This window comes from Genypterus blacodes, unplaced genomic scaffold, assembly GCF_046128005.1.
Source record: "Genypterus blacodes isolate CSIRO-AG114 ecotype Tasmania unplaced genomic scaffold, CSIRO-AGI_Gbla_v1 ptg000019l_1, whole genome shotgun sequence".
Classification (NCBI taxonomy): Eukaryota; Metazoa; Chordata; class Actinopteri; order Ophidiiformes; family Ophidiidae; genus Genypterus; species Genypterus blacodes.
The window spans coordinates 3,710,209-3,723,813 of record NW_027466832.1 but is presented as its reverse complement, the minus strand read 5'-3'; the positions used below and the strand labels follow the sequence as shown (position 1 = coordinate 3,723,813).

At 41.4% G+C, this 13,605-nt stretch overlaps 2 protein-coding genes across 3 annotated transcripts; one reads left to right on the top strand and one right to left on the bottom strand.

Annotated features, from left to right (window-relative positions):
* The first annotated feature begins 1,084 nt into the window (after positions 1-1,084).
* cunh1orf146 (chromosome unknown C1orf146 homolog) lies at positions 1,085-2,704 on the top strand. The gene is made up of 5 exons (XM_076141608.1): positions 1,085-1,150; positions 1,890-1,980; positions 2,099-2,270; positions 2,403-2,481; positions 2,585-2,704. Exons 1-5 carry the CDS (start codon positions 1,085-1,087, stop codon positions 2,690-2,692), a joined length of 516 nt encoding a protein of 171 aa, XP_075997723.1. The 3' UTR covers positions 2,693-2,704.
* An 88-nt stretch (positions 2,705-2,792) lies between these two features.
* LOC142991444 (glomulin-like) lies at positions 2,793-8,717 on the bottom strand. 2 transcript variants are annotated; one of them, XM_076141606.1, is made up of 18 exons: positions 8,454-8,717; positions 7,649-7,774; positions 7,059-7,169; positions 6,726-6,834; positions 6,159-6,390; positions 5,953-6,046; positions 5,696-5,862; positions 5,563-5,616; positions 5,447-5,477; positions 5,272-5,361; positions 5,094-5,135; positions 4,928-5,001; positions 4,578-4,662; positions 4,333-4,442; positions 3,481-3,559; positions 3,270-3,405; positions 3,084-3,178; positions 2,793-2,988 (listed from the first exon to the last, which is right to left on the bottom strand). In XM_076141606.1, the coding sequence occupies exons 1-18, from the start codon at positions 8,490-8,492 to the stop codon at positions 2,893-2,895; spliced, it is 1,770 nt and encodes a 589-aa protein (XP_075997721.1). In that variant the 5' UTR covers positions 8,493-8,717; the 3' UTR covers positions 2,793-2,892. The 2 variants fall into 2 exon arrangements, with proteins under 2 accessions (XP_075997721.1, XP_075997722.1); XM_076141607.1 differs by having other exon boundaries at positions 3,496-3,559.
* Positions 8,718-13,605: the final 4,888 nt, after the last annotated feature.

The window sequence follows — 13,605 nt, the reverse complement described above, 5'->3', positions numbered from 1 at the left end:
CCAGCCATAGTGCTCTTTTGCCTCACTACCCCACCTCTGCACATCATTTTCTGATACTCTGTCAATAGCTCTTTGAAATAGCCTGCTGGCACGCACACACACAACAGGACAAAACATATACAAGTATCCTCCCTGGCAGAGGTAGTAAGGCGATACATGAGCAGCGGAGGCAACAGTGACGGGTAATGACATATAAACTCTTAGCAAAGACCAAAGAGATTACATCTGTCCAGAGTTTTAAGACTCACTGATCAGTGTCCATTGATAAGGCAGATTCAATGGGCAATGGAAAGACTATTATGCACTCAATTAACTTGTAACTAACTGTTTTCCATTTATAAATTTTCAATAGCATTCATATGGTTGTAAAAATCAGCAGGTCAATCTTTGATAGTGAATGAGATTTTCCTTCAAGTTATATTTTTGGATATTTGGTTGGTAAACCCGATTATAACACCCTTACTGCATCATCAATTATGATAACATACGGGCAAATATACATTTATAAACAGCTTTTTGGAGCAGACGATGAACCCTCTTTATGAACACATTAAAAACTGTTATGTAATATAGAAAGTAAAATACACTGGAAACACAGCTGAGCTTCTAAAACGGCACAATTATGAGGACTACTGAGTCCTCTTGTGGTAGAATAATATATCTGTTGTACAAACTGCAATGGTGAAATACCATAATACCATTATGTGGCAGTAATTCAAGTAAATAAAACACCTGAGTAATATTAATGTTAAATGCAGAATCGTCGTTTTATCTGTAATGTTGTGCTATTTAAGGAATAGTACCAGTTAATTAATACAATTGTGGTTGATTTCTTTTGAAGTTTTTCGATGAGATGTCACTGATTGTGTTTTTCTAATTTTAAGAAAGCGACCACTGCAGCTGCTCACTCCCTATAGCGATGGCAGCGTTCCGTTTAGCTGCGTCAGGGAGCCATGGCGACGAGCCTGAGAGCACCAGCGCGCCTCTGTCACAGCTAAATGGAACGCAGCCCTGTTTAATTAGGCTCGCGCTGTTCCTGTAACATGTCCATCAGCTGAACAAAAACTTTCCCTCCAAACCAACAATGGCAACAAACAAGGAACCTAGTACGCTGTGGAAAACGACCATTATAACCAACACATCCCCTCAGGTAAAGCTTACATTTCCATAGGTTTCTCTTTGACAGTTGGTATCTTATCTTATCGTATCTTATCTTAACAGTGTGAGTTAAAGTGTGCTAACTGGTTAGCTAACTGTTATCAAAAGAAAATGCCCGCCAAATTGACTTGCTGTATCAATACTTTTATTGCCAAGTAAAGTTCATATTTATTGACGTTTTTTGATTAATAACAAAACATTTTTTTTGTTGTATGTACTCCTCAAAAATGTATTTTTATTTTGTTTGTTTAACATGGGCTTTGTACGTTTAAGAACATTCCAACGTTCAATAGGGCCATTCCATACATTCTTCAACTTATCTGCTGAACAATCATCATCATCATTATCAACAACAACATAATCAACAAGTAGTTCAAGACTGACTTCAATCAACTCAGAAAAAGATTAAATGTAGGCAACGAAATTTAGTGATATTTTACTGTAAACATTCACAGGAAGTGAAACATGATTGAAGGATTAAAATATTTTGTATGATCAAATTCTTGATTTCATTCATTGCGTTAGAGATGGACAGGACGCCTTTACTATGACGATAACCACAGATTGGGGACGTGCATCTGTGTAGGTTTTAGGTCAAACCCTGCAAGGTTTCAAAATAACTGCAGTTAGTAAAATATTCATCAATTCATTTGTTCAAGGCTACAAGTTACCACTGACTTTTACGGCATGTATTTGAAGCTCAGTTAATCGTTTTTTTGTTTTGTTGCCAGGATGTTACAACAAAGATGCTCGTTGCTCAGCAGCACCGCATCAGGTTTTCCGACAGCATTGAGCCTGGAGCCTTTATTTTCCCTCTGTCAGGTAAAGCTGCTGTGTTCTGTACCGTCACATGACAAAATATCAATGCATTGTTATTAAAGCTGCCAGTTCTTATATGTAAGACTGAATAACTGTATTCATTTCTAACTTTTATGTCCAGGCACTGCATTTTTGTTGGTGGACCCACACGATCTCCCAGAGCATTATGAGGGCTCAGGACTCTTTGACAAGATCAAGGATTTCGTACATGTTCACCGCAACTGCTTTCTCCTTCTCCATGCTCCGTTTCATGGACAGAAGGAGCTGGAACTCCTGTCAGCCATGCAGCACAGGTAGACTGTGCAGCAGACAGTATTATTACATAAGCCTCCTTTTATTGCTCCACAAACATCAATACAGCCACAATTCTGGCTCACATAGAAAACTTGATCGTACATTACTGCCTTCTTTTGTTTCTTTGTCAGATTCTTTGACACCAACCTCAAGATCCTTCCTGTGCGAAACACAGAAGAAACTGTCAAAGGAATGTTGACAATTGCCAAGGTAAAGACTAAAGAGGCGTATAAATATATTTTTCTGAATCTAGGTCATTTATGAAGGCTGTTTTATGATATTTTGAAGAGAGTAACGGCAACCTTATCTGCAGGCCACTAGTAAGCCCCATGTCGACAACATCTGGGATCGGATGTCTTTGGCTCGGGCCCACATCATTGAAAACAGTCCTGTGTGGCAGATGCTCGGAGACAGACTTTAGAGACTTTCAAGTTAAAACAACTCCTTTTGAATTAATTGTAAAGTCACTATTAATTTAATACGCTTTACCAAGGTGTACAGTTGAACAAAATGATTCTGCTTTTATATTGGTGTGTTTAATGTTTATTGATTCGTCAAACACACTGAGTTATAAGTAAAACAAGATGTTGTGAAAGAACACATTGATCTGAATGGATCTGTTTAGTCGATGGCCTTCTGCTTTTCCTTTGCGATCTCTTCGATACGGAAGATAAGGCTCTCCATCAGGTCGAATGTCACCAATGCACTCTGCAACACCTGTGTCATATAAAGAAGGTCAGCTTACTCGTGTTATCGATGCTAAAATCCTAAGCACTGTGAGAAGCACCAGGGAGCAGCAGCAGCTAGCGTACCTGGTGCTGGACTTCGGGGGCCATTTGAGACTCGCTGTCATGTTTCACTCTCATGATTTTCACCAGTTTGGTGGATCGTGCTGCATCTCTCGCTTCTATAGGCAATACAGTATGTCAATGTTATGTTACACTGCCCGCCATGTTATTGGCTTGCTGTTTTATTGCACAGTAGTGATTGCAGCATACCTTTTGCTTTGAGCTTCTGGTTCTCCCTCAGGCTCTTTAGTTCTGCTGTATAATACGCTCTGGACATGCTAATGCACACGCGGAGCATTTTGAGGTATTGGTCTTTGATCCTGCACAGCTCTATCCACCCGTCTGTCTGAAACCAGGAGTAGATCATCTGTGTTAAGCATTGACATCACTGGCTGACAGAACAACGCAAGTGTTGACTTACATTTCCTTTACTTACGCTGCTCCTCACTTCATTGTTTGTAATAAGGAGAAAGCGTAGAAGATTCAGACTCTCCATTATCCTGCAGAAACACACAGATCGGTTATATCGGCTCAGTCATGATTCTCACATTTACTGAGCTGTGTGACTCTGCAGGAGATCCCTGTGACTAAGACCAGTTCGGTCTGTGAAACCACACATCAGAGAAATCTGTGACTTCACTGGATCTTAAGTGGATTATTTGTGTCAATTTCACATCCAACTGCATTCTAATGATACACTGAATCTATCACTGTAATGAAATATGGGTTTTATTTTGAATGTAGAGTTCACCAAGTCAGAATGCACAATCAAACATGTCACAATGCGAAGCTGTCAGCAGATTTGTGGAGTGAAGAACCTGTTTATATGTTTATAAGTTTCCTGTACCAAATTGGATATACTGGCATTTTGCACACACAGTATGTAAGAGCTTAATTTGATCTTGGCAGCCATTGGTTTCTATTTATTTTGCCTCAAACTGCAAACTTGACTGATGCAGTGAGCTCCTCTGGGTTTCGCTCAGCACAGCTACAGACTCGGTGAGACAGAGACATATAGCGTCCTCTTTATCCACCTCAGTGAATATTTGCTGACATTTATATCTTCATCCATTTAATTGCTGTGTTTGCATTAAACATTGTTTTTCTTTGCCTCAGGTTGCTGAGCTGTCACGACATATAATGCAAAAGAGTTTGACTAAATGCATGTGTGCCAGCATTATCCTGTCTGGGTTTGATTTTCACACAATGATAATAACTTTAACACACACAAAAAGTGTGTTTTCTAACTGAAACATGTTGACATGCTGCTCACCTGTCCATACTGTGGAGCAGATCAGTCTCAGCACCTTGTGGCAAACACAGAGCCGTGCCCAACAACGTGACAAACTCTGCTCCCTGGAACCACTCGCTGGTGTTTCCCAGCTAGAAGAGAGTTAGTACAGTTACACAAACAAGTAAACAATCAAACATAAGGGCGGCGTCCTCTGAATTACTGTGCAAGAGAAGGTTATGACTCAACTGAACCCAAATGATAGCTTTGTCTTTATGACATCTCACCTTGATGGCGCGATCCACTTCATTCCTAATGTTCTTTATTATATAACCATCTACTCCAGAGTGGTTGCTGGTTTTTAACATCCATCTGTACGAGACAATGACAGATTAGTCAACACATTTCCACCAAAAGTACACATTTAGAATGACTTCCACATTGCGTTTACAGAATTTTCACCCCAGTCTGAGCTTTCAAATCTGAGGAAGGTTGAAAGCTCAGTCTCCTCCTGCTGGCCACTAAACGAAGGACATTTGCATGACGGACATGCTGTCCTTAGAATTCTGTAGAAACAACCCCATCAAGCAAGCAAATGAAGGAACAACACAGGCTTCATATATGATCCTATGCTCACCTGAAGAACTTGTGCTTTGCTTCAGCGTCTAATTTATCAATAAAGAGCTGGAAAACCTGCAGTCCAGCTTCTCTCTGGAAAAATAAGTGATCACACAAAGGCAAGTTCACAAACAGATTTGAGTTAGTTGGTCTCCATTCTTCTGAGCAAGGATAAACATGCTTACCAGATGTTTCAGTGGGCAGTCAGTGAGAACTTTCTGTAAACTCTGCAAATAAGAGAACATCACAAGATCATTTCATCTGTCAAATGTTGGGTTAATTACTAGCTGTTGGAATTATGATACCTTCGTTCTGATCCATTCATTAAGGCTGCTGTCATGCTACATGGACTACATGTCTTACCTGTAGTCCAGTAGAGAAAGCCTTCAGCTCCAGCAGACCCACTGGCAGGCTGCTGTCCTGCACAATCTCCATACTTTTTGCATGTAGTGCCTAAGAGAAAATACACAGTTGTATCCAACAAATAGTGTGTTTTGTTTGCATCAGTGTAGTCAGTAGTTTATACTGATGCACTCACCAGTCCTTTGAGTATGTATGATTCATTTTTGCTGTCACAGAAACAAGACGACGAAATATTTGATTAGGGCTAAGAAGGTTTAAAACAAAAGCCGTGTTCACTCCGTAGCAGCATACCTACTGAGCAAGAGACTGACGGAGTCCATGTTGCACTGGAGTAGAAACACAGGGCTGCACCAGGGGAGAGAAGGCATATAAATACGGGGCTCTCTTGCATTAAAGTCATTAAAGTTTTACGGAGACATTTTACCTGAACACAGCTGGAAACTGGTCTATGGTTATGAACTGGACAAATGTCAGATAAGCCAAACTCGCTCTGGATTCATTGAACTGACTGTTGTCCATCTGGGTGCTTTTCTTGAGAACGTTGATGAGCAAGAAATCATAGAGTGGCTTCTGAATTGCATGTAGTGTGACCTGTGGGATTGGCAACACACACAGGGATTGTCAGATCGAAAAAAGGCTTTACGACATCCGATGTAAAAAGAGAAGAGAACTTGCTGTTACCACGATCTCTGCTGCAAAGAGCCACAGCGGTGAATCAGTTCTGCCTCGGTCCAGTTGGGCCCCAAGCAGAGGCTCCTTCAAGCTCCTCATGCAGCTGCAGGGAGAGACCACTGTTGACACACTGTTGTTGCTCAATACTCAATAACAGAATCACATCATTGCTTCAGCACCAAGGTTATTAACCCTCACAGAGGAAAAAGACCTACAACTTCAGAAGCTCTGCCTTCAGCTCCTCTTCCTCACCACCGATCCCATCCTTCCTCTTCACCTCCTCCACAAAGGGCCTTATGAATGCAGCCAGGGTGGCGCAGCAGCGGCACAGGCCGTGCTCATCGGCTGCTTCCTGCTGCCTGGTGTAAGGCACCGGCAGCCGGGACATCTGCTTCTGCAGGGCCACCAGAGCCGAGCCCACAGAGGCCGTCTGGCCCTCCAGCAGCACTTTGGAGGCACAAGGCTGTTGTGAGATGACATCAACACCAGGGGGAGACAAAGATCTACAAACTGCTACTGCTGCATTGAAGTCCAGTACACTACATTACACCAACGTCATTGAATTAGTATTATTAACACATCGACCAATATTTGGATCAAGTGGGAAATGCTTTATGGCTATTGTAATAAATCATAAAGCATTGTGAAAGCTTATAACACATTGTACAAGGGATTCCATTATATTTGCACTTATAATGCATTTTTTTAAATGCTTGCTTTCCCTGTTCTTGGCTTACAATGTGTGATTTGGTTGTAATGACACATCAACAGTTGTGCGTTACCTGTTTGAAGAAGTGGAGCAACAACTACGATGGTCTCAGAGATGGAACTTGGATCGATGTCTTCAATTATTTCAAGCAAACTATGCAGGAGCTGTTCAGGGCTGCATGTCTAAACATCAAGACAGGCAGAATCACATACAAATGCACTGTTTGTCTGCTTTAGTATAGAAACTAAAATATTGCTGTCCTGTTTGCATGATAGTTGTCGCTCTGAACTGTGTGTATTGGCACTACATCTCTTCCGGGACCTGTAGTTGTTAAGGCATGTATCATCTACCTCTACTTGTCTAATGTGGCACATATTGTATCTCATGATAAATTGTCTGTACTGACCTTGGTGAGGTGTGTGAGGGCAGCCTGGCAGTGATCGCGACTCCTCCGCTTCTCAACCACTTCATTTGTAAGAGACGCCAAGAGACCACAACCCATAGACTTCACAATCCCCTAAATCAAAGGAAGTTTAAATATTAAAAACATACACGCAGCTGCTCCTCCTTTGCATGTTGAATGAACTTAATCATTCAGGATTCACTTTGAATGAGCTTATTTCAGCCTCAGCAAGAAGGAGTGATATTACTTCTAAATGTCCTGTCCACAAACTTTGGGAGGCGTGGAGTGATGCACCAACCAAGGGCTCTCACTAGTCTCTAACGTGATGGGTTGTCAGTGGAGCGAGATGTCTAAGTGAATATCTGCTGGTTTCCTTTCCACTCCTCTAGGTTAAAAGGTTAACAGACACGAGCTGATTAGCATATTAGGCAGTGGCTGCTGCTTCTCGCTTCAATGGACACTAGATGTATCCGCTGGAAGGAAGCCACACCGTGACCACATCGCACTCCTCATGTTTACAGGGTGTCATTCATCCTCTTCAGTGTTTCACATTCATGTATTTGTTAGTTCTGGTACTAATGAAGTATAAATACCTGGTTCCTGTCGTTCTGAAGGAATTTTAGTAGCTTTTCACTCTCATCCTGGGCAAGACAGGCCTGTCCAAAATGTGTGAACTGCTGGTAGTCCTGTGGTGTCAGATCTTCCTCTGGTGTTTCTCTCTAAATGTAAAATGGTGTTAGCAGTTTCAGCTTTCCTTTACATTGTCTGACGCATCATAACAGCTTTGACCCAAAATATTGCCCCTTTACACTGTTTAAGTGTCATTATTGTATGTTTTCATCCACGTCTGCCAAATATATAAACAGTGATTTCAAAAAGAAGTATTAGACAGATGGAGCTTGTATCAGGGAGGAGTAGATTAGTTGTTGGAAGCAGATCTGTTAATCTGGATCTGGATCCACATTTGTTTTTCTTCACATTGCATGATACTGCACATATCAATGTTTATGTTTATTTCTTGAAAACTGAGATGCCAATCTTAATAAAAAAACAGTCAGGCTACTTTTCTACTGTTACCTATGTATACTGCCAATCCAAAATGTCTAAAATATGATATGAAATATAAATAATATATTGTGTATTTGCCATATCAAGATTGCAAATGATGTACTTTCCTTTTTTATATAATTTTGACCGTTGAGGGTGGTTGACATGAGATACAAGGCAAACTTGAGCATCAGGGAGCTCTCAATTTAATTTCACTGTGATTTAAAAAAGGAAGAAGCTTAACAATGTAAAGAAGAACATATAACATTTACAGCATCTAAGCCCCCCGGTCTGTTAGTGTGCATCAGGTCAATTGAATCTCAGTGATATAGAATATTGTTATTTACTTACCCATGTTTGGATGATGTCATTCATCTGATCCACATTCATTATCACTGTCTCAGTATTCACTGGCAATCCTATTATAGATTAATCTATACTTTCATCCTCCAACAAGGGAACCCAGCAAAACCCAGTGTGACAGTGAGCAGAGCCGGGTCAGCGACAGCGTTTGGCCAAACATGAAGCTAAAGAGAGAGAGAGAGAGAGACGGTGGACGGATCCCTAACGTAAACCTCTTACTCCCCTTTGTGCTTGAGAGGTAATAGGATTAAACCAAACCTCTTCTGTGTGCTCATAGAAAATAGTGGAAGTGTCTGGAAGGTTCCATTTGAGTGGCACTTCCTTAGTCTGAAAGAAAAAAAGCACAACGTGGAGGTGGACACACGTTTGAAGGACCTGTACACAGATTTGGGATTGGAGTCAATAGAATGTAGTGATCTGGCAATACATCCAAACAATGATTTACATACAATATATGTACATTTAAATAGTTCTGTAGGGGGAGTTTACCACAGCACAGCTTCTATGCATTTCTTTTATTGCTCTAAATTAGCAATGAAAGATAGATTAGATTTAATTTTTTAGAGATTTCGTATGACTTGTATATTAAAATGAGCTCACATTTATTTTTAAGACCACATCATAAGGTACATACACACACACACACGTTGCAGAACTTACCCATTTTCAAAACATGTTGAAATGTTTAATATTGTTACTGTTTTTCCATTCATTTTCTACATTAAAGTCAGACTGTAGAGAGTTACAAAAGAAAATTGCATGAAAACGATGCAGTTCCCGTGCTTGGATGAAACAGTTTGGCTTTACTTCTCATCCAGAGCATCAGAGCAGAGCACAATGTTCCCAGAAAATAAAAGCAGACATGATATTCACCCTGTTTCTATGCAAGGTCCTTTAACATGGACCTTTAAATGAGAATTTCCTAGAATTCAGGGCTCCATTGTGATTTGTCAGTTTATTATCAAATGAGTGTAAATCCAGCCAGGACACTTCCTACATGTGTCAGACTGAAGGGGACAGCAGCTTTACAGAGAGGCAGAGGGATTAGAATGCTTTACCATGATTACCTAATGACCATAACATATTGCTCCTCTGTGTAAACACAAAGGGTTAGATCTTTGCTTTATCCCCAGCATTGGTGTGTGTGTATGTTATATAATAGAAATACAATCACTGATATCCTGCTCCTGACAGACAAGCCTTAGTAAAGGAGCTCCAGGTCCTGATTTGAGTTGAATGGAGAGACGAGCGTGTTTGAACGGTAGGATTTAGCCAACATCTGCCTGCTGGCTTTGCTCTGTGTATTGCTGTTTGATGAAAGCTTCAGGCAAAAGCCACAAAGCAAACACACTCACTCCATGTTTGTCCCTGATTTTGTCATTCTTAATTGCTGGCCGATGAAGTTTGGTTTTGACAGCCATCCCTGCGCTCGGAGGGAGGAACACTAAGGTAAATACCATTTTGGATCACAATCATAAATTGCTAATGCAGTTGCCGAAACACAGCAAAACCATCACACACACACACACACAGCAAATTAAAATAGCAATAAAGGAGCATATTTGATGTATTTTAATTGTACAAATTTGTATTTAAGTGAATGGAATCCTTATTATTTTAGCTGGTACAGTGCAAATCAGCAACAGACAAACGTGTTTAAAACAGGGAGGAGTCAGCAGTGAGGGGCGTGGCTTTGTGTTATGGTGAGATGGACCAGAGCAGCAAGGACTGTCAGTCAATGTGGCTGTACTCATTTAAGAGCAGTGATCACTTTAGACCTCAGGGAGGCGCTGTTTGTCTGGATGACAAGGATCCAGGACTGCTGAGAGCATTTAGACAAGGAAGGAATCACATTTGAATTGTAGGAATTGTAAAACCCTCTTTTTATATAAACACCCATGTATATTCTGAGAAATCTTTGTCCCTAATCTAGACAGGGAGTGATTTGTGTGTGTAGTCAGTGGCTGGGGAGTGATCAGTGTTTAGAGGCATAACTCAGGTCACTGATACCACATATCTATTTATATATTATTTGCTGGAGGGCAAGGAAACAAAGGTGTGACTGTGTGTGAAGCAGAAACAGAGATGAGTTTAGGATTTCAATTTGAATTTTCAATCCTTTTCTTCAATTTCTTTGTGATTACATGGATACGTCCTTTAAAGACGCCTGTCCCAGCAGATTGCAGTATTTATTGAGCAATGCAGGACACAAACAAGCAGCTATATGATGTGAGTGAGCTTTCCCAGCTTGTTTTCCTATTCCGTATCTCCTTTGTGGCCTCTTAGAGAGCAAGAGGGTCTAAGTGAACTGTTTATGGGGTCAGCTTCCCCTAGAGGCCTGTGCAGACTGCTGCAGCCTCTCCTGTACGGCCCCAAACACCCCCAGCTGTGCATGTCAAGAAAAACTGCCATATTCAGGCTCGTCCCCCAGGAGCTCCATCTGAACAACACGCCTGCTTCCTCAGCTGCACCCATGAGTTTAATATTTAAATTCAAAGATCAGCTCAGATTTGCTTTTCTGACCACTGCTTTGAGTCCTTTCCTCCTTTCCTTTCCTTTATTTGTCACACGCAGTCATACACAGCTTTTGATCTGGTGGATACAAACAAAAAAACTGAAATATTGGCGATATTTGTTGCATAATAACAGCCTATGGATTTGTGTGGAAAGAGTTTGGATAGCATGAGGGGTGAGACAGAGACCCCAGTGAACTGAGAGCTAATGGAGCCGGTGGTCTCACAAGGGAAAATCTTGACCTTGGCCCCTTTTTGTAAAAGCTTTGCGCTTGTAGCAAACAATTGAAGGGAGGGGGATGAGGGTGAGATCTGAGTGTGTTTGGAGAACATTTGTTTGTTCTCTGGCAAAAGCTGTGCACATCACGTCTTTCAACATGGTGCAATGCTCCTTTATGTCTCCGTGTATTCTGAGCTGAAAGCCTCCCAGAGTGAGACAAAGGCCCGACGCACCAGCCTCTCCTGAGCTCCAGCATCTGTCTGGTGTCGCGCATCAACAAATCCATATTGCCTCCACTGTCCGGCCTTCACAAGAACCTGCTCGTCCTTTTGTAAATCAGCATTTTGATGACAGTTCCCAGTGTCTTGTTGTTCCCGATCAATACATACACAGTAGACACCTTAACAGACACAGGAAACCGCTGCTTGCCTGCTGTATCTCTGAGCTGTGGAGACTGACACCCTGTCTGACTGATCAATAAGCTCAGCCAAGCTCACTCTGCTATCACACACACAGGGCCTGGTTTCCCCCCCCCTAGCAGCGCGGTAAAGCTGCCCGGCAACTCCCCCGAGGTGGATGAGTGGGAGATGTTACATGTGGACTGCTGTCAAAACGATTTTGTCATCTCCCTTCTTCTCCAGTGTTTAAAGATGCTGACACACCGTGTTTGGGGTACGGATGTCTTGTTAGAAGTGATGGAGGCTTTTAGGCCTTTTTAAAAAACTCTTTATCTGCTTAAGTGTTCACTCGAGTGTTTGAATTTGTGTTTCACCTGCCATAGACGTCTCCTGGCACTTTGTCCCCACACACACACACACACACACACACACTGCTCATCTGATTCAACCCCTGCTTTTCCTTTAAAACTTAAAAACTTTGTTCAATATAAATATAACCAACACATATAAATATAAATATAATTTACAATAAACAATATTAACAGAATATAACAAACTATATAAAATATGAATATTCACTAATATGCTGTTTGCTTTAAGTGTAATGTACTTTATTGCAGTTGCGTAACAAATTAACAGTTCTTCCTTCTTCCACACTATATTCTTGTTGTGTAGACTGTTCGAGAATAAAGGTAAAACTCTGCGTGAAGAGGCCCAGATCAGATTCTCCTTGAAGTCATTAATGTTTCAGACGATGCCAGAGGGGGAATGAGAGAGTAACAGCTCAGCCTGGATCCATTTCCTTTGACTCCGGCTTTGTCATTTTGAATCAGTCCCATTGCTGCTGCTGCTGCTGCTGCTGCCATTACAGAGCTGCTCCTCTATAACAGAGTCACTGGCACCGTACTGAGGGATAAAAAGGTAACAGATCTGGGTGAGGCCGAGCTAATTATTCAGTCTTCTGTTGCCTGATTAATATATTAATCCCTGATGGATGGAGGTAACAAAAGACGGTCCCATCAAAGAATCATTTCCTTCTGTAGTATTGTAAAGTTGACAACGCTATAAGAAAGCTGATTTCCAGGCTTTCTCTCCATCTCCTCCTCAGCCCATGCAGACCTCTGGGGCTGTGGAAGTGCTTAACAAACACACACACTCCTGAATGGCTGCCATCCCCACAATTGCATTACTCTACTTTGACGCTGCTGCAGTGTGACATATGACCACGCAGACCCCTGGATGGGCATTAGTGCAGGCTTCAGCAAACCCATCATCTGGGCCTCCCAGCGCCGCCAACCGCTCAAATCATTCATTAAATCAGAACACAAAAAGTAACTTTACTTGAATGCCTCAGCATAAATATTTGATCGTGGCTGAGAATAAATCTTTGTCATTTTGTTCTCCTTTCATCCAGCAGCAGCAGCAGCAGCTCCTCCTATAGATCTCCCTCTCCTCCCTCTCCTCCCTCTCCTCCCTCTCTCCCTCTCTCTCTCTCATTGCTGTTTGGATACATGCACATGCTTGGCTTGGTCATTTGTGAAATGGATCTTATGAATTTTTTAGGACGATTCATAGCTGCAATCGGACCTGTTTAAGGGAGCGAGTGTATCACAGTAACATCCTGCACTGCTGCTCCCTTAGATAATACATGTGTGCACTAAGAGCACGGCTGCTTTTTGGACAAAGACAATAGATTCCATTCAAAGCTCATCATTTACTCCCAAATTAATATTTCACTCAAATAAAAATGTATTTCCTGTTTGTGGTTTGTTTACTCACAGACAGGTTCACTTTAATGTAGCCTGGCCCTGTTAGAGTGACAAACTTTACATTTGGATTTATAGCAACATTGCCACGATTCAACAATGAAATAATGAATTTCTCTATCTCTTACATTTATACCATCTGTATCTTTATACATTACGAACTGATGCATTTGTCAGTGGGCAGTTATAGGACATTTTGGAGATTGTTTTTTATACAGAAAGAGGGGGGAAAGGAGAGAGAGA